Source organism: Vulpes lagopus, chromosome 3 (assembly GCF_018345385.1).
Source record: "Vulpes lagopus strain Blue_001 chromosome 3, ASM1834538v1, whole genome shotgun sequence".
Classification (NCBI taxonomy): Eukaryota; Metazoa; Chordata; class Mammalia; order Carnivora; family Canidae; genus Vulpes; species Vulpes lagopus.
The window spans coordinates 65,424,020-65,447,075 of NC_054826.1; the positions used below are offsets into that span (position 1 = coordinate 65,424,020).

Sequence of the window (23,056 nt, forward strand, 5' to 3'; positions counted from 1 at the left end):
CCATCAGCCTCCCTGCTCGGGGGTGGAGGTGGGGGACCTTCTTGTCCCTCTGCCCTGCTCCCCCGCTTGTGCGCTCTAATAAGGAAATCAAATCTTAAAAAAAAGAAAAATAAATAAAGTCGTATCTGGAATACCTGCTCTTTGTCCTGGATTCAGATTTCTGTCGGAATGCCAACTTCTTTTTTTTTTCTTTTTCTTTTTTTTAGAATGCCAACTTCTGAGAGATTTTTCTCATCAGCCTACTTAAAATAGCACCTCCCGCTCTCTAGTCCCTTCTTCATTTTCTTCACAGCACCTGTCCCCACCTGAGCATCTCCATCTCCCGCCCCCCACCCCCAACCAGAGCGTAAGTTCTATGAGGGCAGGGCTCCGTTGTGTTCACCACTGCGCACACCCAGCCTGGCAAATGCCTGTTGGACGAAATCGATAAATGACCTTCGGCTCAAGGCCACAGAGTCACTTCCAAGAACGCGCAAGCGTATGGTCCACTTTAGGGGCCCCAGCATGACCCAGGATGGTTGGGCACGCACCCTCGTCAATACTCTCCTAGCCGCGCCCCTCTTAGGAGACATACGGTAGCACTTCCGCCCTCGCTCAACTCTCGCTCAAATCTCGGAAAAGGAGGGGCGAGGGGGTTTGTGTCATCACCCTGCGCCCGCCTGCCCCGCGACGTGCCGGCGGCTGGCGCAGCCCTCCGCTCGCCCGGCCTCCCCCTCCCTGGTTCCGCGCTCTGGTTCCGCCATGGAATCCAACAAGGATGAAGCCGAGCGCTGTATTAGCATCGCCCTCAAGGCCATCCAGAGCAACCAGCCCGACCGGGCGCTCCGCTTCCTGGAGAAGGCGCAGCGGCTGTACCCGACGCCGCGAGTCCGCGGTGAGTGCGAAGAGCCGGAGAGGCAGAGGGGACATTAGAACTGATGGGGGGAATACGGGAACGGACCGAGGGGAGCAGTTGGAGGAGGGGGGAGGGGAGCTAGGCGCGGCTACGCCTGCGCACTGAGACGCGCGGGGGCCGCTGGGAGGTGTAGTCTTTGATTCCCACGCCTCTCCGGGACGCTGGACACCTGATGACAGGGGCGGCCGCGACTTCAAGTTTCGGGGTGTTAGTGGAACTGTGTGAGATTCAGAGTTCCCGAGGACGAGGGGCGCCGGCGGGCGAGGGGCGGCGAACTTAACCTGGAAGCCGAGTCGGACTACTTTTCCCAAGGGGCCATTCGGCGGCCCCGGGCCGGTCGGCGGCCTGGGAAATGTTACAGTTTAGCAAAATAAACAGAACTGCTCTGGCAGAGAGAATGGCGTCTGGGGCGGGAAGGGGGGCTTCTGGCCTCCGCACGGCCCGGGACGGCGTCCTCCTGCCGTCCCTCCCTGGCATGTCTCGGGGCGCGGGCCGGGGAGCACCCCCCCCCCGAAACTGGAACCTGCCCTTCCCCCGCCGCCCCTCCTGGACCCTCCTGGACCCTCCGCACCTGCTGCGAGGTGCGGGGCCTCCACCTGGGAGGGACCCGGGAGGTTGTCGCGACCACTCAGCATCTCACGCCACCCAGGAACCCTCTTCTTCGTTAACCTAAGACTTCAGGGAGGCTCTTCGTAATACAAGCCCGAGAGGAGAAACGGGGGGCCCAGGGGCGCCCGGGTGGCTCCGTCGGTTAAGCGGCCGCCTGCAGCCCAGGTCACGGCCCCAGGGTCCTGGGATCGAGCCGCGCTCGGCGGGGAGCCTGCTTCTCCCTCCGCCTCCGCGCCTCCCCGCTCCTGCGCTCTCTTTCAGTCTCTCAAATAAATACAATCTTTTTTAAAAAAGAGTCCATTATGGGCAGCCCGGGTGGCTCAGCGGTTTAGCGCCGCCTTCAGCCCAGGGCCTGAACCTGGAGATCCGGGATCGAGTCCCACGTCCGGCTCCTTGCATGGAGCCTGCTTCTCCCTCTGCCTGTGTCTCTGCCTCCCTCTCTCTCTCTCTCTCTCTCTCTCTCACTCTCTGTCTCTCATTAATAAATAAATAAAATCTTAAAGAAAAATACAGGGTTCATACCAGCAAGATAGCGTGTATAAGACCTGAGGTCAGAAGACCTGGGTTCTTATTCTGACTGTTACCATGTGATCTTCCTGAGCTTGGGTTTCCTTATCTGGAAAATTAGAGGGTTGGAGCAGCTAATGTAACAATCATACCATAGGGCCTCTCAGTTTAGAAAGCTTCTTGGAGGGGCGCCTGGCTGGACTAGTCTCTACTGCATGCCACTCTTGACCTCTGGGTTGTAAATTCAAGCCCCACAGTTGGGTGTAGAGATTACTTTTTTTAAAAAAAATTTAAATCTTAAAAAAAAAAAAAAAAGGAAAGGTCTTTCAAATGCGCCTACTCACTTGCCTGCCCTACCAGGGAGGCAGAGCAAAGATCGTTATCTTTGTTCTATAGATGAGGAAATATTTCAGAGGCAAGGGACTTGCCCAGGATTACACAGCTAGAAATTAGAAAGTTCTGTGGCTCTATAAACATTTAGTAGAAGAATGAAATGAAGGAGCCGTCAGCCTCCTAACCTCCCTTGCCCATATGTGAGATTGAGAAAGGGGAACGTGGGGATCCCTGTGTGGCTCAGCAGTTTAGCGCCTGCCCGAAGTGATCCTGGGGTCCTGGGATGGAGTTCTGCGTCCAGCTCCCTGCATGGAGCCTGCTTCTCCCTCTGCCCGTGTCTCTGCCTCTCTTTCTCTCTCTCTCTCTCTCTCTCTCTCTGTTTCTCATGAATAAGTAAAATCTTAAAAAGAGAGAGAGAAAGGGGAACACTGGCAGAAGAGGCCACCTGGAACGCTCAGGTTTTCCTCTCTCCTGACTACAGGTTGATCTTTGGCCTATTTGCCTTCTCTTAAGGCTTTCAGTCTGTATTTGCCAGGATTCCTGAGGTGACCCGCTCAAGGAGCTTCCCTATGAAATAAACCAACCCTGTGAGAGGAGAATGGTGGGGTGGGGGCCCTACCAGTCTCAGAATCCTGTCTGACTCTGATGCTTCTGGGGGTTCAGGAGCCGGCAGCCAAGAAAGGATGGCAACCGCATGGTCTGTGGAGGTCTTCCTGTCAGCAGCCTCCTGGGCCAGTTTGGGGGCTTGGACTAGTGTCCTTCCTGGGGCTTAAGAAATGGAATTTGCTCAGGCCAAGTAGCCACCTGTATAACTGTCATATTCCCAGTATTCTGGAGAGACTTTTTGCCTCATGCCTCTCTGCAACCTTCACCTTGTACCATCTGCAGCCCTGTACTGAGCTGACAAGGACCTGGGGTTAATGTAGGCCTGCAATAGAGAAATCTTGGTTTGGGAAAAAAAAGAAAAAAAAAAAAATATATATATATATACACACACACACACATATGTATGTATATATATATATATTAGGTAGTTATTTACACTTGCCGTTTGAGGTTTGAGCTCATTCCAGGTGCTCATTCAATGCAACAGACGTTTTTGTTTGTTTTATTTGCAAAGTCCTCTGCTTGGTGCTAAGTGGCGTGGCAGGATTGGTAAGACTTGATCCTTCACTTCAAGGAGCTTACAGTCTAGCGAAGGAGACAGAGTTATAGCAAAAAATAATACCACGGCCAAAGAAAAATTCAGTACGCTGTTAGATGCCGGGGGAATGAAGGATGGACGTGAGAGATCCAGCCCCTGCCCTCCATGGGTTCACGGTCTGCCGCTGGAGTAGAGTGCTGGGGATGCAGCTCTGAACTCTGAACTACCAGCAGTCTAGTGAGTGCCCTAGCAGGGACTGAAAAACCAGGGTAGATCGCAGTGAGGGAGAGCTTCAGGGAGGGAGACAGAAGCAGCATTTGAACTGCACTTTGGAGGCAGGGAGCAGACTTGGAGAAGGACAGACTGGGGATGGGAGGTTTGGGGGAGAGAATGGGGTGTGGCAAGATTTGGCAGCTGTGGTGGTGGAATGTGAGTATAGAGAGGATTGAGGCTGGAAAGTAGGCTGGGGCCAGATCGTGGAAATCCCTTCCTGCCGGACCAGGATATTCACTTTATTCTGTGAATAAAGTGAAAATGGTGAAAAGACCATTGAAGATGTTGATAGGAATAAGATAAGGGTGCTGTTCTCAAAAGAGCACAGCGTGAAGGGTTAATGAGAGGGAAGAGAGACTGGAGTCAGCGAGTAGGTCAGGAGCCCTGAGCTCCTGAGATAAGGCATTCCAGGTGAGGGTCAGGTCATCGGAGAGGAGGCACCACACCTTGTGTAAGAGACGTGTGCTGAGGAAAAATGGGGACACAGCCCCCCAGCCCAATGTGACCAGGGAGAAAGCAGAGTTGAGGATGGTGACCGGGAAGAGATGGGGAGAGCGTGAGGTGCCGTGGGTGTCTGAAGGAGCTGTCAGCCCGGAGCTCAGGAGAGAACCAGGTTCCAGCTGAAAGTCTGGGATCGTGGGTTTGAGGGCACTGGCTGGGGTCACCATGGGAAGGTGCAGAACTGCGGAGGAGGTTGCTGCAGGCACTGCCCCGGGGCGGCATCTGTCCTTAGCCAACAGGCAGAGACCCGGGCAGCAAGCAACCCGTGAGACGGAGCAACAGCAAGAAGCGGCGATCCCAGGAGAGGGCAGCAGCCAGGTGGCCATGGAGAGGGTGTCAGGGAGGTGGTGAGCAGCACGGTCAGGCCTCATGGGAGACAGGCAAGTCAAAAAATGAGAGGGCAGGATGGAGAGCACAGGCAGATGGATCTAGGTGAAGTGGAGGGACAGCCAGGAAAGGTCAGGGTGAGAGGGACTTCACAGTGAAAAGGCTATGAGGGGATTTCAGACTTGTGCCGCAGGAGGTGGGACCGAGGGCCGGACCCTTACACTGTGGGGTAGGAGCAGGGCCTAAGCGGGGAAGTCCTAGGGCAGGGCTAGTGGGGCCAGTCCGTCCCTGTCTGGGAGTTTCTGCCCAGCACCTGGCAGCCCACTGCGCTTTGCTTTTGCCTGAGGCTCAGCAACAGTGGTGGAAAACACCAGGGTTTTCAGGGGGCCGATGAGAACATCCTGTTTCCCCAGCCCACAGAGAGAGGGTCAGCCTGGGTGATCTTGCAGCTCAGGCTGTCTCAGGGTCCTGGTGACGTCAGGAAGGCCCGAGCTGGACGGGCCAGTGTGTCGGGGAGGGACGATTGGTTGCCAGGGGATCCTGCTTTCAGGGTGTTGGAGTGAGAGGTGGCAGGCTGTCCGTGCGGGTCGTCCAGTCCGTCAGCCTTCCTGAGCACACTGTGCACTCAGCCATCCCATTCACCGAATCTTATTATTTACGCCTCAAAACCACCCCGTGAGGGCAGGGGTCATGCCTTCACTGACGAGTTCCATACGTGGCTAATTGGCAAAGGAGCCTGACTGTCCAGCTCTGCTCCGAGGCTCTTGCCCTCCGCCGGCCTTCCTTTCCCGACTCCCTTAGAGCACCACAGGTACATAGAGAGGGCCTGGAAACGAACAGGAACAGGTAACGCTTAACGTTTGCTGAGTGTTGGGCTAAGTCCTTTATATGCATTTGCTTACTTACTCCCTCAGCGCTCTGGAGGGAGATACAGTTGTATATGAAGACGCTAAATCAACTTGTCCAAGACGACCTTGCTAGCAAGTGGCTGGGCCAGCTCTGACCCCGGGCACTCTCACCCTCCAGTCTGGGATTGAGGAGGGGCCACCGCTGGTGGCTCTGGCCTTAGAGATGGTCTCGTCTCTGCTTCAGCTGCCACCTCCCCCACTGCAGCTCTCGTTTCTTCCACCAAGTTCCTGTCTTTTTAGATGTCTGCCAGCGTTACTGCAAGGGGGCAGGGGCAGGATTTGAACCCAGCCTTGTCTGTCTCGCTCCAGAGTCCAGTTAAGCTGTTCTGTGTCATACTCTTTTGTGACATTTGCCTGCCAGCCACTTGCCATGAGGGACGTAACAGTGAGTCAGGATGAGACAGTCACGTCCCACAGGTCTGGCAGAGGGGTGTCCAGGCCATGAGACAGACCTACTTGACAGCAACCAGAAATCTTGATTTGCCAACTCAAGCAGAAACCTTCTGCGTGACCCAGACCACATTCATTCCCCTTTGGGCTCCCATTCTGCAGTGTAAGGAAATTAGAGTGGCTGACTCCATGTAACTACCCTGAAGCTTCCAGAATGTTCCATGAGAAGTACTAGAGCGAGTCCCTCCAATCTCCTGGCTGATGCTCCAATGTATCTGTAGCAGTTGAATGGATGGCCCTTAGAGTATAAGGGTCCAGCTCAGCCTGGACCACTGAGGCTTCCAGAGAAACTGAAATAAACTAGTCCTCTAAAAGCCCACCAAAGGGCGTCTGGAGGGCTCAGCAATGAAGCGTCTGCCTTCGGCTCAGGTCATGATCCCGGGGTCCTGGGATGGAGCCCCAAGTCGGGCTCCCTGCTCAGTGGGAAGCCTGCTTCTCCCTCTCCCTCTGCTACTGCCCCTACTTGTGCTCTTGCTCTCTCTCTTTCTCTATCAAATAAATAAATAAATAAAATCTTTATTTATTTTTAAGATTTTATTTATTTGTTAATGAGAGGCACAGAGAGAGAGAGGCAGAGACACAGGCAGAGGGAGAAGCAGGCTCCATGCAGGGAGCCTGATGTGGGACTCGATCCCAGGACTCCAGGATCAGGCCCTGGGCTGAAGGCGGAGCTAAACCACTGAGACCCCGAGCTGCCCCAAATAAAATCTTTAAAATAAGAAAATCAATCAATCAATCAATCAAATAAAAGGCTCCCAAACCCAGCAAACCAGCTCTTCCCTCTGTCCCATCTTCATCAACATCTCTTCATCTTTTGTTTTCTTCTTTGACCATTCCCTCAGTGCCTGGCATGAGCCTGGCATCTGGGACAGCCTGAAATCTCCTGGTGACATTTGGGTCCAGAGCCTGCTGAGGGCTGACCCTTAGCCTTCGCAAGCCCTGGAGCCCCCTAGCCCCACCTGCTCGGGTCCCCTCCCCATCAGCCAGTTCATCAGCGTGTGTCCTAATATCAGTAGCTACTCATTTTGCACTTTCACTCTGTGTCTGTGCCAGGTACTCACCTGTGGGTCTCGTTTCATCCTCATACACCCCATTACCCATTACTGAGGTTCAGACAGATTTTACATTTTTTATTGGCCAGGGCTGAACTGCTAGGAAGTGAGTGAGCTGAGATTTGAACCCAGGTCTTTCTAAATTGAACTCCTCTTCTCTATTTGGAATGACGGCACTGGAAGGGGTCCCCCATGCCAGATGCCAGACTTAGGCAGTCTGGGATAGCATAGTGGACATCCAGGTGTTACGTCCTGCCTGCTCACCTTGTGCAGCCCTGCACCAGCGGGTCAAACATCCAGCCCTTTTTTTTTTACCATGGGGCTGGTGGTAGTAAAACCTCCCTCTCAGGCCACTGTCCGGATTAAATGAACTAGTACACACGGAGCACCGTGTCCAGGCCTGCCTAACTATGGTGAGCACCCATTATGATCACTCCTCCCAGCGCGTACTCTTTGGGTTTGCTACAGAGACCTCTGCCTCCCTCACGCAAGGCAAGCTTGATTGTCCGCTCCGCTCCTTTCCCAGTGAGATCCCATGAACTTACTGCACCTAGGACAGCAGTGGCTCAGGGCACAGTGCCACTTGAGTCCCCGTGTTCTGCTCCCAGCAAGCCCTGCTCCTGGCCTCCTTTGTGAGCCCCAGGTATGTTGCTTTAGTGGGTGTCCACCACCCACCCAGGGCCTTGAGCCCAGCAGGCTCCTGGCGTGTTGGAAAGAAACCAGGGACCAGCCTGGGGCACTGCTGTCCTCTCTCAGTACAGTGTCCTGGGTTCCTGCTGTGGTCCAGGTGCCTGGCTTCCCAGGGCACCGTACCCCAGGCACACCTAGGGTTTCCAGAACTGGTTTTGTGCCTGGAATAAATGGACACAGGGAACCTTTGCCAAAGATTTGGGCTCTTCCTGATTGGCAGGAACCACAGGCTTAGGTTTGAGTAACTGGGACGCTATCTGAGGGTAACAGCCAATGTCCTGTGTAGACTCTGAACATTGAAGTAGGGTGTTTGATGTGGCAGCCACTTGAAAAATGTAAAGAGCAAGTAATGGAAAAGATCTTTATCCTGAGTCTCCTACCATCTCCCGCTCCCTGGGGCAGACGCATTGCCTCCATTCCCCTTCACAGCTAAGTGAAAACTGCCAGGAGGCCTTTCCTGCCAATCCCAGCTGAAACACATGGTCCTGCTAAGTGGGGTCCCCACTGAGATGGGCAGAGTGCTTTGGCCATCTCAACACTTAACAAAGGCTGTTAAACACACTACTCTGGGATTTTTATTTTATTTTATTATAAAATTTATTTATTTACTCATGAGAGACAGAGAGAGGCAGAGACACAGGCAGAGGGAGAAGCAGGCTCCATGCAGAGAGCCTGATGTGGGACTCAATCCTGGAGCCTGGGATCACACCCTGAGCCGAAGGTAGACGCTCAACCACTGAGCCACCCAGGTGTTCCCAACTCTGGGATTTTTAAAACCTGAAGGATTGATAGTATGTTTTTATGCAGAGTTTTAAACTAACCCATATCCAGGGGCGCATGACTGGCTAAGTTGGTAGAGTATGCAACTCTTGATCTAGGGCTTATAAGTTCGAGCCCTACATTAGATGTAGAGATTATTTTGAAATAAAACCTTAGGGGTGCCTGGGTGGCTCAGTTGGTTAAATGTCTACCTTCGGCTTAGGTCATGACCCCAGGGTCCCATGTGGGGATCCTGGCATCTGGCATGGGGAGCCCCTTCCAGCACAGTCGTTCCAAATAGAGGAGTTCAATTTAGAAAGACCTGGGTTCGGGATCCCTGGGTGGCGCAGCGGTTTGGCGCCTGTCTTTGGCCCAGGGCGCGATCCTGGAGACCCGGGATCGAATCCCACGTCGGGCTCCCGGTGCATGGAGCCTGCTTCTCCCTCTGCCTGTGTCTCTGTTTCCCTCTCTCTGTGTCTCTCATGAATAAATAAATAAAATCTTAAAAAAATAAATAAATAAAAAAAAAAAAAAAAAAAAAAAAAAAAATAGAAAGACCTGGGTTCAAATCTCAGCTCACTCACTTCCTAGCAGTACAGCCCTGGCTGATAAAAAAAAAAAATCTGTCTGAACCTCAGTAATGGGTGATGGGGTGTATGAGGACGAAATGAAACCCAGGGTGAGCACCTGGCCCAGAAACTGAATGTGGATCGAGCCCTGCATTGGTGGGGAGTCTGCTTTTCATTCTCCCTCTGATTTCTCTCAAATAAATAAAATCCTAAAAAGAAAAAAAGATTTTTTTTTTAATTTTTTTTTTTATTTATTTATGATAGTCACAGAGAGAGAGAGAGAGAGAGAGGCAGAGACATAGGCAGAGGGAGAAGCAGGCTCCATGCACCTGGAGCCCGACGTGGGATTCGATCCCGGGTCTCCAGGATCGCGCCCTGGGCCAAAGGCAGGCACCAAACCGCTGCGCCACCCAGGGATCCCAGAAAAAAAGATTTAAACTAACCCATACCCTGACAACTCCTAAGACATGTGGATCCTGTGGAGCAGGCAACTATCCCACTGGCACCCCACTTCCCCACTCTGGCCCAGGCCCAAGTCAGGGAGGGAGCTAGTGGCTTTGCTGGGAGAAGAGGCAGGTGGGATACAGGGGTGGGGTGGGGGTAGTTCTGGCCTCTCCCAGGACCAGGCGGCCCCCTCGGCTATGGCCCATGGCCTTGTTGGAGCAGGAGCCCTGAGTGCTTTGCTTGCCTTGCACAGCCCTGATCGAGTCCCTCAACCAGAAGCCACAGTCTGCCAGTGACCATCCCTCACCCACAGACACGACCCACAGGAAAGCTGGTGGGACCGACGCCCCCTCGGCCAACGGAGAAGCTGGAGGAGGAGAGAGCACCAAAGGCTACACTGCAGAGCAAGTAGCAGCAGTGAAAAGGTAGAGGGGCTGGAGCCTGGTGCTGTTGGGAAGTTTTCAGATCCAGAGAAGGCTTCCTGCAGCCTGTCCCCCACTCACTCTGCCTGTAGTCTGGATGGGCCCTGGGAGAGTCCTGAGGATGGAGGAGGTCCAGCTGGGCAGGCTCACCAGGCCCGGGAATGCAGTGTGGGAATCAGGCCTGTGTGGGCCCCTCCCGCCAAGACAACCCACAGCAGAGGCTGGAAATGCTGACTCCGCCGCTGGCTTCCTCTGCTGCTGGCCCGGCGAGGCCTAGCCTCTTTACACAGCCCTGTTTATCAGAGATAGCGCTTGGGCTCCCCTTCCAGCCTCTCCCCCGCCCCTAACAAAGACCCTTTCAGACCAGAGCCTGTGGAGCACAGAATGGAGCCAAGAGACAATTAGCCCTCCAGGGTGTGGGCCAGCTCTGCACGGACATTGACCGTCCTTCTGAGGTGGCCTCTGTCCTTCTGAGATGGCCTCTGGTGAGGATGCTGTTAGCAGGGGGAAGTGGTTCCTGGCCTGAAACACAGCAGCCGCCCCCTCTGAAATCCGAAATGTATTCCAGGTGTTTCCACTGGGCCCTACCCAGCTCCCCATCCCAGATGGAGCTTTCCAAGGTTCCCCCGTCCCTGAGGCCTGACAGCTCACCTAGAGGAGCCGTCAGCCGTGCCCTGCTGGCCGCCTGAGCCTGCTCAGAGCTGTGTGCCCACACTGCACGGCCCTCGCCCCCCCTCACCTCACGGTCTTGGGCCGTCTACCCCCTCCCCTAGGGTCAAGCAGTGTAAAGATTACTATGAGATCCTGGGGGTGAGCAGAGGGGCCTCCGACGAGGACCTGAAGAAGGCCTACCGCAAGCTGGCCCTCAAGTTCCACCCAGACAAGAACCACGCGCCCGGGGCCACTGAGGCTTTCAAAGGTGAGCCAGCCTTCGTTTCCTGCTAGAGAATTTTTTTTTTTTTATCTCTTGCCCTTGAGAAGGAATAAGGGTCCCAGACAACTTTTCCAGGAAGTGGCCTTGGACCCAAGTCCCCTGGGCTCAGGAGCAGCCACCTAGAAAGTCCTAGCAGTCACCTCCAGCCTACAGAGTCTGTCAGAGCTCAGATAGGACCACCCCCGCCTCCCCTTCCTCCACATCCCCCAGGAATTACAGAAGGGGAGCTGAGCAAGAGAGGACCACTCATTTCTCCAAGGTCACGTAATTGTAGACTGGAAGCAGGCCTCCTGACTCGCATGCATACCCCCATCTTGGGATCTGGGTAGCAGTTTCCCTGTGCTGAGGGGCCAGGTAGCCTCAGGTCAGTGGCCTTATGGTCACCAGCAGCCACAGCCAGTCCTGTACCACACACACACACACACACACACACACACACACACTGACACACAACACACACTCACATGAGGTGGTGACCACAGCCAAGAAGGGAGCCTGTGGCAGAGCAGATGGCAGCGCTGACCCCTATGACCTGGGGTGCCGTATCCCTAGGCCCCCCCAAGTTACTCCGTAGCAGGCTGCTTAGGTTTGGTCCTGCAGACGTCATCCCACTGCTGCCTGTCAGCCAGCCCCAGACAGAGAAGGTGAATAGGACTAGGTAGGCAAGGTGGCCATGGCTGATGTTGCTCCAGCCCTGACTTCTGCCTGCAGCCTGCACGACAGGCACAGAGAGGCCAGATCTAGCCCTGGGGCCTTGTCAGAATGGCCAGAGGAGGGGGGAATCTCCTTATTCTCAAGGGTTGCAGGTTGCAGATTCAGCTTTGACCCACTTCTCTGAGAGAGTGAGCTGCTTGAGGAGGGCCTGGAGCTGGGTCCTTGAAGGGTCTCCTACCTGGGGAGCTCTAATGGGGAGACCCTGGAGCCAAGCCAAGGAACAGCAGCTGAGACCTGGACCATGGAGGAGAGGGCTCATCAGGCCCTACTACATTCTGTAGGGCAGAATGTGGAGAAGATTTGACTAGAACTTGGCGATTTGGCCCTTCCAGGCAATTGCTCGAGGAGTAACTAAGATAAAGCCCATAAAGGACCTGGGGTATAGAAAAGGGCGGGTCATCGTCATGAGATGGAGAGCAGGAGCCTGAGTGTTAATCCTCCACCCGGCCCAGACTGCCTCGATCCCCTCAGGTATTCCTGCCTGCCCCCCTCTCTACATGGGCCCAACAGCCAAACCTCCCCCTGGCCCCAAGGACTCCCACTTCCTAAAGCACCACTTGAGTACCTGAAGGAAGGGAGCTCTTGGCTGCCGAAGCCTCCACCTGCATGCCCTGTGTCTTCAAGCTTGGCTGACTTATACCTCTTTTCTAGCCATTGGTACAGCATATGCAGTACTTAGTAACCCAGAGAAAAGGAAGCAATATGACCAGTTTGGTGATGACAAGAGCCAGGCAGCCCGACATGGCCATGGACATGGGGACTTCCACCGTGGCTTTGAGGCTGACATCTCCCCGGAGGACCTCTTCAACATGTTCTTTGGCGGTGGCTTCCCGTCTAGTAAGTACCCTGCCCTCCCCACAGCCAGGCCCCCCGGGGGGTGATGGTGGAAGACTGGATGCCGGCCATTCCCTTCCCTGGCAGCCCCGCCCCCTGACTCAGTCCCTCTGACCTCCAGGTAACGTCCATGTCTACAGCAACGGCCGCATGCGCTATACCTACCAGCAAAGGCAGGACCGCAGGGAGAACCAGGGTGACGTGAGTGAGGAAGGCACTGGGTAAAGCAGGGGAGGGCGCCAGGCCCCACCCAGCGTGCAGGGCCTGAAAGGGGAGTGACATCCCCAGCTGGGCATTCTTGGGGTGGGGGGCAGTGTCCCCACAATTCTCAGCCAAGGAGCCATCATTGGGCAACCCCTTGCCATTCAGCTGAGCGACACCAGAGGGAGCCACACTCCACAGTGCCGCCCAGAAGGAGTGGGGAATTGATGGCCTCTGTTAGGGAAGGTCCTGCAGAAGCTTCTCCACCTACAGACAGGTTTGTGTGAGAATGGCCCTTGTGGTCCACTGGTCCATAGGCCACACTGACATTTTCCAAGCAATGGGAAGTGAAAGAATTGTAAAGGATGACAAAGTTTGACTCTTCTTGTTTCTTTCCAGTAATCTTTGAAAATATATACAAAACCTATAACCAGACAGTACTTCAAAAGCATTTTGAATGCCACAGGTTAAAGAACAGCTAACTGACCAACATTAAAATTCTGTGGACGATTTCAGAGCATTTAAAATTGTGGCAGGCAGAGGGATACTCCTCTGCTCTGTCAGCGTGGCCTCAGGTTTTTATTTATTCGTTTGTTTAAAACCGTGTGTGTATGTGTATTGAACATACAGAAGAGTTTTTTAAATCACAAATTATCACCCGATGCACAAATTTGTTTTTATTTTCAATTTTTTAACTGGCTATTTTTAAATTGGTACATAGTGAAAACAGTCTTCCAGCCCTGCCTGCCAGTCTCCTGGAGGCAGCCACTTTTGCTCATGTTTTTGGTATTCTCTGACAGTAAACACCTGCCTACATGGCATCCTCTTCCTGTATTTAATACCAGTTGCCATTTTGTTTTCATCTGGAGGAACTGGCAGGTGGAGGAGTTTCTGTATTTTGAGGGGCCCATGGGAGGGGGGAGGAGAGAGTAGCATCATGGCCTATTGGTGTGGCAGCTGCCTCCTGCTGCCCCCGGTTCCTTCATGCCAGGGAAGCTGGGTGATTGTGGCTGACGCTGGCCTTGGGTGACCAGTGGCTCTTCCCTCCAGGGCGGGCTGGGGGTGTTTGTTCAGCTGATGCCCATCCTCATCCTGATCCTCGTGTCGGCTCTCAGCCAGCTCATGGTCTCCAGCCCCCCGTACAGCCTGAGCCCAAGGCCGTGAGTACTTGCAGCTAGGGACGGGGCTAGGGTGGTGAGTGGACAGGGACTTGGGATTCTCAGCCCCCATCAGAGGCCTTCCTTCCTATTCTGTGGGTCCTTAATCACTATTCAGATATCTGACTTGGAATCAAGAACATACGCTTTCCCTGTTCAGCGTAGGTTCTTGATCTTTTAGGATCACAGCCCACTAAAGAAATGGGATGAAAACTGCAGATCTTTTCCCTTGAACATTGCACATGCACACAATTTTGCACATAATTTCACAGGCTTCATGCCCACCCCCCCATCCCCTTGAGGGGGTGACCTTATCTGCTGACCTTGAGGTAAGAACCTCTGCTCTTAAGTTCTGGTCGGGGGCCTAGAGGCCATGGAGAGAATAGAGGCTCTAGACTCAGACAAAGCAGAGGTAGCTTTGCATCCCAGCTCAACTATTAACTAAGCAGCTGTGTGATTCTGGAAAATTACACAACTTCTCTGAGCTTGAGTTCCCCATCTATGCAATGGGAATAACGGCATCTATCTGCTTGTGAAAATTCATTGAATAATATACATAAAATGCCAGGCTCAGGGCACCTGGCTGGCTCATTCAGTGGAGCATGCAACTCTTGATCTCGGGGTCTTGAGTTCAAGCCCCACTTTGGGTATAGAGATTAACTTTAAAATAAATAAAATTTTTTGTTAACACCAGGTTTGTTAGAAATACTCAACAGTATTTGTTGAATAGATGTATGGTCTCAGCTGCCAGTAGTGTGCAACTAGGGCAGATTATTTCGCCTTTCAAGGTATCAGCTCCCCTCACGTATTTCTAGCACCTGGCATACCCTAGCCGGCGCTCAGGTCCTATTAGGGGGAGCTCTCTGCTCCCCAGACCACCCGGCCCTTCCCGGGAGCCTGGCAGCCTTCCTCTCGGCCAGCAGGGGGCAGAGTCGGGCTTCCAGAGCCACACTGGCCTGTTGCCAGCCCTTTGCTGTGCAGCTGGAGGAGGCAGCAGAGGGCAGGTAGCGGCTGCTCCTCCCCCCACCCCCCAGCACTGCCTTCCGTCTGCTGCGTGTCCAGGCTCTTCCACAGCCTGCAGAGCCTGTAGTTGGAGCTGGAAGGTGGGACCAAGAGCTGGAAGGCCACAACTCCTTGGAGTCCTTCTGTTGTGTTGTTCCTAAGCCTCTTAACTGCAGACTGGGGGTTCCTGGGTAGGCAGGCAGGCCCCAGGCAGCCATCGACTTAGGGGAGGAATGCGGACATGGAGGCAGAGAGAGCCCAGCTCACACTCCTGATCAGAGGCAGAGCCCAGCCTCCCCTCCTGCCCCGACCAGGGCCTCTCACAAAGGGGCTTCTCCCCACAGGCAGCGTGGTAAGCAGATGGCCTGGGGAAGGGGTGGCCATAGTCTGCACCACCTGGCGTGGGGGGGGCACCTGCAGTTCCTGCAGACCCTCATTTTGGGTGTTGTGCAAGTTCCTGCTCTAGTTGCGAAGGAAGCAAGTCCTCCTGTGGCCTGTGCTGTACCTCCCGTAGGGGGGACCTGTCATCCTTAGAGCCGCCCTGGACCTGGGGACCTGTGCCCACTCTGTGCCTGATGTGTTTCCGGCCAGGTCAGTGGGCCACGTCCACAGGCGGATCACTGACCACCTGAATGTCGTCTACTACGTGGCAGACAGCTTCTCTAAGGAGTACACAGGCTCCAGCCTCAAAACAGTTGAACGGAACGTGGAAGACGATTATATCGCCAACCTCCGAAACAACTGCTGGAAGGAGAAGCAGCAAAGTGAGTGTGTGGGTGTCACGGGGACAGAGCCTGAGAGCAGGAGGAGAGAGCCCTGCTCACGGGGATTTGTGGGGCCCAGCGCCTGGCGCTGCTGTGTACCAGCCACCTCCCAGTCAGAAGCGGGACCCCACCCTGCTTCCCTGGGGCTGGGAGCCAGGGGCAACCTGGAGGTTTCCTCCAGGTTCCCATGAATCACTGCCTGAGTCTGGCTGCCAGAGGTGAGTATGTCGAGACAGATTGGAGCACGTGTCCTGGCCACCTAGGGATCAGGCGTCCAGCTCTATCTGTGGGACCCTAGGGCGGTCGAGCCAGGATGGCAGGGTTTTGCCCTCTCACAAGTTGGGACCATAAACTTTGCTGTCCAGGGTCTTTCCTGAAGGGAGGCCAGCTCTGCCCCAGCTCCAGGGCCTGTGACAGGCTTTCTCCCATGCCCACGGGCTGGCAGGTGCTCCAGTGGCCTGTGGGAGATACCAGGCGCACCCTAACTCTGCCCCATTGCTTTGCAGAGGAAGGCTTGCTGTACCGGGCCCGCTACTTCGGTGACACAGATATGTACCACAAAGCACAGCGGATGGGCACCCCGAGCTGTAGCCGACTGTCAGAGGTGCAGGCCTCCCTGCATGGATAGTCCTGGGCCGGCCACTCCACCGAGGTCCAAGTATGAGCCAGGGCCTCCTCTGCCCTGCAACTACTGGCAGCTCCGGCCCTGGTCATAAGGCAGAGAAGGGTGGGAGGGAGAGAGGGAAACAGCCTGTTGACGGCACAGACTGCTTGTCCCCAGCCTGACCTCCAGCCTGCAGAGCTGGGGCAGCTCTAGGGTGCGCTCAGAAACCAAGGTCTGTTTCAGGCCTCCAGTGCCACTGTCTACGCCACCCCCAAGCCCCTGGCCCTGGGAATGTGGGGTGCCCAAGAGCCAGGCAGAAGGGGCAACTCAAGGCCACTGCTGAGGGCCATGCGTGCTTCCCTGGTCTCATCCAGCCACCAAGTCACCACGGCCCTTCCCCAGGTACAACAGACTAGTGTCTGTGCTCTGCTGTTGAGGCCACCAAGGATTACTGGTCCCAGGATAGCCTCCCCACACACACTCCCCACCGGACATCAGGAAGTGAGAATAGGGGGGCCAAGGTCCCGTCCTCTTCTCGGCCATTCTAGGCAGGAGGAAACGGAACAAGGTTGGAAGGGCAGCCCCACAGTGGGTCGGGGAGGGAGCCAGCGGCCTGGGAGCAGGAGAGGCAGTGTCCCCTGACCACTCGCCCTCTGCTGGAATCAGGGACTCTGTCAAGTGCCAGTACACCTGGCAGCCTGGAAGCCACTGCGTGGGCCTGCCCGGGCATCTCACCTGTGGTCCAAGGAAGAGAATGGATGTCATGAGTTTAGGATTGAACACAGAGCTTTTAGTATGGGGAGGGTGTGGTGGTATGCAGGTCACTGGTAGCAGGCTCCCGCCGCCTCTACCCCTGCGTTGGGTCGCAGCTCCGCTCTCAGGACGTGCCGGCGGGGAGAGACTGGGCCGCCCCGGGCGCGTAGGCAGAGCCGGTCAAGTTCTCCTGTCGGTACCTGCCCATCCATCCTGTGCCTGTGGCCCCCTCGGCCAGGGTCCGCCCGCCAGCGCCCCCGGGGCGACGCAGTGCAGGAGGGAGACAGGCTGGGGCTGGGGCGGGCAGGACGCAGCCGGGAGGCCGGGTTGAGTAGGCTGAGCTAGAGGCCCGGGGCCGCGACTGCCCAGCTAACTGTTCACTCTCCTCCCCAGACCATGAAATCCCTGGAGAATTTTTGGTGACATGCACTGAGCCAAGGTGATGGACTGTATATTTAAGGAAAGACATAAAAAGAAAAAAAAAATTAAAATGGAATTGGAGGCCGAACGCCGCACCGCTGCCCTCTCTCTCACCCGGTAAATGCCGAGAGCTCTTAGGACAGGAAAACCTGCCGGGGGCTGCTTCCCTTCCTCCGGGCTGGCCGGGCTGGCCGAGGCAGCCTCCACTCGGCTCTCTCCTAGGATACGGAAACCATGGCAACGGAAGTAGAATGTGAAACTTGGAGCAACGTCTGTGGAAAGGGCTGGGGGAGGGGGCGCCCAACTGCCTTCCTCCCCCGCCCGCCCGCCCGAGCCACCACCAGTCACCTCTCCACGGAAGCCCGTCAGAGGCGTTGGCCGAGGATGGGAGGAGGAGGAACGAGAACTCTCCATAGAATGTAATTTATAGAGCATGGATATGTGTGTATATATATATATATCTATTTATATGTAAATAGCATATATAAAGATATATATATATATATATATATATATATATAGTCTACTTTTTAAACTCTGCAGGGATTTGGTTAAGTTGTTTAGCTGATTTCTTCCCTGTTCTAGAAAACGAGGCCTGTCTGAGGAAGGTAACTTGGTCCCTCAAAGGCTAGACGTTGGCCATAGCAGACAGCCCGAAGGGAAGTCGGGTCGTAGCTTTCAACGTTCCCCTCAACCCCAGCCTGCTTTTGATGGCGGCGGTAATCATGATAGCCTAAGTCTGTAGGGAACTCAGAGGTGCCAGGTTTCTGACGAAGCTGGAGGGGAGCCAACTTTCAGGGGAGAAAGTGCCCCTAGGGCCAGGCACCCCGTCAGTATCCAGTGGTGGTAGAGGCCCCCGGCCGCCCACGGCGTGAGACCACCCACCACAGCCCTGGTCAGCTCAGGTGGGCTCTGGGTCCCGGAGCCCAGGAGCTTTCTGCGCACCCCGCCACAGAGGACAAGGTTAGGGAGGGGGCCTGAGTGCTGCCCAGCCACCTGCCCCCCTCAGTCCCAAAGTGGGTTTTGCCTTATAGATGCCACAGGGCACAGCTCCACGTTGTTGCCACTGATTTTTCCCAAGTCAGGCACCAAGGACTCCAGACGGTTCTTCCTCCAAGAGCCAGCCAGGTGGTGCCCAAGACCCTGGGGCAGCAGCTGCCTCCCGAAGAAAGTCGGGGCCCGTGGGCACCTCTGTCTCCGCCCTCCATGGACATGATGCCACCCGGCCTTCTGTTGCACTTTGGACAAAGGCTGCACCTTGCGAAGGGTTTTCTTACACTCACCTGGAAGTGAGGATTTTTCTCACAACTGCAGTTGCTGCCAGGGGAAGGGAGGGAGGTTTTATTTATTCACACAGTTTCTACTGGGCCTTTTGGAATTACCGTTTCTCCCAAATTTTCCTCTGGCAGCGGGTGTCACTGAGCCTGCCATCTTCCAAAGCCTTACTTCCCCAAGCTGCCAGCCAGGAGGTGATAACCATCCTCCCAGAGTATCTCTTGGCTCTTTTTTTTTTTTTTTTTTAATAATCTCCCCCCCTCCCCCGGCACCCTCAAAGAATGAGATTCTTGCTGGGAAAGGAAGCTTGGTAAAGAAATGTCAGATGTGATCTTTGAACGCGATCCTACCCTGTGATGCAGCAGCCACCCCGGCCCAGAGAGATGAGAAGAGCTGGACGTGGGCGAGAGCGCCCCACCCGTGGTGGCTCTGGTGCTCTGCCCCCACCATCCCTACCATCTGGTCTTGGTAGATGTCCCTAGGTGGGCTGACCCATGTGCAATAAGAACATAGATCCTAAAGGATCCCCCGAGAAGCTGTATTTCTTGAATTAGAATTCTAAAATTGTACATCTATAAATATATGTTTATTATGTGATTGGCCTTGGTGGGTCTGCGTTGAGCAAGGGGGCTGAGGTGGCGGGGTACAAACACCCGTTCCTACTGACGGCCACGTAGGTCCCCAGGGAGGTTCCAAGGCTGACTCCAGGCACAGAGCGAGGGGTTCAGGCTGGAATCCTGGGGTCCCTGGTAACCCCACCACCACCACCACCGTCCCTGCTTCCTCTCTCCATCCCTGCTGGGAGCTAGAGCCCACTCTGGACCCAGAGCAAGGGGAAAGTTCGAGTTCCTTTCCATCTCTGGCTGCACAGCCTTCCCAGGCACACTCCCTGCACCGCCCCACGGCCCGCCCCCTGCCCCCCAGAGGGTCGGAAAAGTTAAAAACTGTGGCAGCCGCGCAGAGCTTTCTGTGAATGGAGCCGCAGATCTGCCGGGCCTCCCGGAGACAGGGCCCGCAGCCTGACTGGTGGCCCGAGGCCCCTCCCGCTGCCGCCGCAGCCAAAGGCAGGCGGGCCGCCCGGTGGTGCCACTGCAGCCGGGCGCTCATTGGCCACCCCGCCGGGTCACCGCGGCCCGGCCCGCGAGCCACCACTTGTTAGCCGCAGTTGGCAGAGGCGTCGCCAGCCGCCCCCGGCCCTCCCGGCAGCCCGCCAAGCCACGGGCGGGACAGACTGTCCAACTGTTGGCTACAAAAAACAGCCTCTGACAAGTGTCCCCACCCACGGTCAGGTGGCCGGCCGGGCCGCCTCGTCCATCCAGGCTCTGGGGATCGCCGGCTTATCTCCTGGTGCCAGGCTGGCCCCGGTGCCCGGAAGGGGACTGTGCTGTGCCGCCCAGCTGTAACCGCGTCCTGGCCCCGAGGTCCCCGGGCACAGCCGCCGGCGTCTCAGCCTGGCACCCGGGCTGCGGCACCAGGACTCCGGTGAAGAGACTGTGGACACAGCGTCGCTTCTGGAGCAACTGGGGACCCCTACCAGATGTCACACCTTGTGATTGGGCGAGCCAGCCCACTTCCCAAACAGGGAGCTGAAGCTTGCGGGGAGGGAGGGCGATGCCCAGGGGCCCCGGGAAACCTTGCCTGGCCTCGGGCCCGTAGCGAAGCAATCACTTCGCAAACATTTGCCATTTGCCGAACTTGGCTCCTCTGTGCTCAAGGTTAACCCCTGGTGCTGAGGTGAGTGGTGGGACACGTGTCCAGGAGGGTGGAAGACAAAGCCACACCAGGGAAAAGGGGACGGAACCGGAGGGGCTTGGGCTCCGATGAGTTTCCCAGGGGGGCAGGTGTGCCCCCTCCCTCGACTCCCCACGTGTCCACCCCGCTGCGACGGCAATCCCTGGGCCGAAGTCCTCCCCAGGCGACAACAGCTCACCTGTTGGCTATCGGTGGGCCCCAGTGAGCCGGCTGTCTGGGCAGGATCCTTTTCCCAGGGGGTGGCCCCGGGCAGGTCACTTAACCCGCCTCTGCCTCAGTTTCCTAATCTTCAAAACCACCTACCTCCTTGGGTTACTGTGGGGAGGAAAAGGCTGAGCACATCTATGGTAAAAGGTGCCTGGGGCACCGGATGCTCTAAGTGTTGTTTCGTGTCCTCAGTTGCCAAAGATCGTCCTTAGCAGCTCAAGTCCTATTCAAGGCATCGACCCCAGAAGGTGGCAGCCAGGCGGGTGGGAGAAGCCTGTGTGTGACAGCCCAGTGGGCAGGGGACAGTGATAGAGAGCAGCCCCGGAGTGTGACAGGTGTGAGCAGCTCCAGGGGGAGAGCGTGGGGTCTCCCACCAGAAGCAACAGGAGCCAAGTCCTGGAGCTGGGAAAGCACGGAAGCGACCACATCCAAGGAACAATCCATAGGCCAGGTCCCCAATCTATAACTGTCACCTTGCCGGTCACACCTAGTGGCTTTGGGCAGAGAAAAAATTTCCCTGGGAATGAAAGAACCGGAGACCTGGCACTCCCCGACCTCGGGTCATCCCCTGTCCGCTCTGCTGTGTATTCACAAGCATTTCTAACCCTTCCGGGGTGCGGGGCCCTGCCCTGGGGGAGGTGGACAGCTACGAGCAAACCCTGGAAGGCTAGCCCCGAGTGGGGGGCTGGCGCAGCTGGAGCTACCCTTCCCCAGCCTCTCGTAGAGGCTGTTGTCCCAGGAACCAGGCCTAGGTGCCCTATCAGGAGTAGAGGCCCATGCTGCTTGGGTAGGAAGTAAAGGCCCAGGGCCCAGACAACGAAGGGTGTGAGAAAGCACTCTGCTCTCTGGGACCCCGTGACCAAGCAGACTCCCCAGAGCCCAAGAGTTGGGGCTTTGCTTGAGTGGAGCGTGGGGGACCTGACTGCCACTCGGGGTCCATCCTCAGCCTCTCTCCTCCCCTTCCGTAGGTTGGTTCGGGGGAGGGCAGCGATGCCCATCCACCCCTGGCTGGCCTTGCCCTTGGGGGTTCAGTTCCCCAGGGGAGCTGGTGCTGGTAGGGGCGGGAGGTCAGACTCAGGGCCTTCGGGAACTCTGGTCAGCAACTCCACTTCCTTAACTGGGTTCTTGCTGTTTTTCGGATGGAGAGACAGATGAGAGCTGGAGAGACATGTCTGAGCGGCGAGGGAGGCTGCCGGCGGTCTCTAACAGATGGGGAAGCGGAGGCCAGATGGAGGGAGTGCGGTCCTCTTCCGTCCCTGGGTCGTGTTCATGGCCCTCACGCTCTGACCCCGCTGCCCGCCGGAGCCTCCTCCAACCACCCTTCCCTGACATGTTGCCCCAGTTCCTTCTGCCAACAGCCTCCCCATCACTCATCCACCCCCCTCCTCTGGGAGGCCTGCCATGTTCCCACAGCCTTGGCCCAGCCCCGCCTCGCATGCTGTCATTCCAGAGGTGTTTGTGCAGTTCTTGGACCAAGGCTTCGCACCCTGGAGGGTAAGGGCCCGCCTGGGGCCCATCCCTGGGGATCCCCTGGGCATCGCGCGGCCTCTGTGAACACAGCTGAGGCAAGAAAGGGGCCCCGTCAGCATCTGCACACCTTGCTGATGGCCACTCGGGGCAGCCAACCCTGCCCACGGTCACCCTGGAGGGATCTTTGCAGCCATCAAGCCGCACACAGAACCACGGACCCTTCTTCAAGACCTGAGAGGGTTGGGATCCCTGGGTGGCGCAGTGGTTTGGCGCCTGCCTTTGGCCCAGGGCGCGATCCTGGAGACCCAGGATCGAATTCCACGTCGGGTTCCCGGTGCATGGAGCCTGCTTCTCCCTCTGGCTGTGTCTCTGCTTCTCTCTCTCTCTGTGACTATCATAAATAAATAAATTAATTAAAAAAAAAAAAAAGACCTGAGAGGGCTCGAGTGAGGTGTGCCCACTTGCATAGAAGGACCTACATCCTGCTGGCTGGTGCTGGAAGATGACCAGTCTGTGGGATAAGCACTGAGTAGGGCCTCTTTTTTTTTTTTTAAGATGTATTTATCCATTTTAGAGAGAGCGAGAGCGAGTGGGGAGTCGGGGGGGAGAGAGAACTTCAAACAGACTCCGTGCTGAGCGTGGTGCCCAATGCAGGGCTCGATATCAGGACCTGAGCTGAAACCAAGAATCGGACACTTAACCAACCGTGCCACCCACGCACTCCCTGAGTAGGGCCTTTAATCCATTTCCGGGGGGAAGCAGAGTCCTACTGAAAATGGCCCATGTCTCAGTGAGGACAGGCATACCAGGGGCTGCCAGGAGAACCAAGGACAGTGCTGCTCCCTCCGGGGACCTCTGGGCCACACTGAAGCAGCCAACCCCCACCCAAGGGTGCTCTCTCCAGCACTGAGGCCTGTACCCGTGGCACCACCTGTTCCTGGGCTCAGACCCATTTCCGTCCCTTGGCCCCAGGCCTCAGGATCACCCCTGGCAGGCGCTGCCACCTGCCAACAGCCAGCCCCTGCCTACACCAAGACGCTGTTTCGGGGGTGCTCAGGCTGTGCGCCCCGGGCTTCAGGTGCCACG

General features: G+C 56.1%; 1 protein-coding gene across 3 annotated transcripts; it reads left to right on the forward strand.

Annotated features, from left to right (window-relative positions):
• Window positions 1-645: 645 nt before the first annotated feature.
• DNAJB12 (DnaJ heat shock protein family (Hsp40) member B12) lies at window positions 646-19,138 on the forward strand. 3 transcript variants are annotated; one of them, XM_041750023.1, is made up of 9 exons: window positions 646-874; window positions 9,715-9,886; window positions 10,657-10,802; window positions 12,183-12,368; window positions 12,487-12,566; window positions 13,617-13,726; window positions 15,317-15,489; window positions 15,996-16,147; window positions 17,240-19,138. In XM_041750023.1, exons 1-8 carry the CDS (start codon window positions 742-744, stop codon window positions 16,115-16,117), a joined length of 1,122 nt encoding a protein of 373 aa, XP_041605957.1. In that variant the 5' UTR covers window positions 646-741; the 3' UTR covers window positions 16,118-16,147; window positions 17,240-19,138. The 3 variants fall into 3 exon arrangements, with proteins under 3 accessions (XP_041605957.1, XP_041605956.1, XP_041605958.1); XM_041750022.1 differs by having other exon boundaries at window positions 15,996-16,093; XM_041750024.1 differs by lacking the exon at window positions 15,996-16,147.
• The last annotated feature ends 3,918 nt before the right edge of the window (window positions 19,139-23,056 follow it).

What these genes read in the sequence shown, in the direction of transcription:
- DNAJB12 (XM_041750022.1), top strand. Translation starts at nt 742, where the DNA reads ATGGAATCCAACAAGGATGAAGCCGAGCGCTGTATTAGCATCGCCCTC. An exon ending in CTGGAAGGAGAAGCAGCAAA is followed by an intron (nt 15,490 to 15,995) that starts GTGAGTGTGTGG and finishes ATTGCTTTGCAG; the next exon opens with AGGAAGGCTTGCTGTACCGG. An exon ending in GCTGTAGCCGACTGTCAGAG is followed by an intron (nt 16,094 to 17,239) that starts GTGCAGGCCTCC and finishes TCTCCTCCCCAG; the next exon opens with ACCATGAAATCCCTGGAGAA.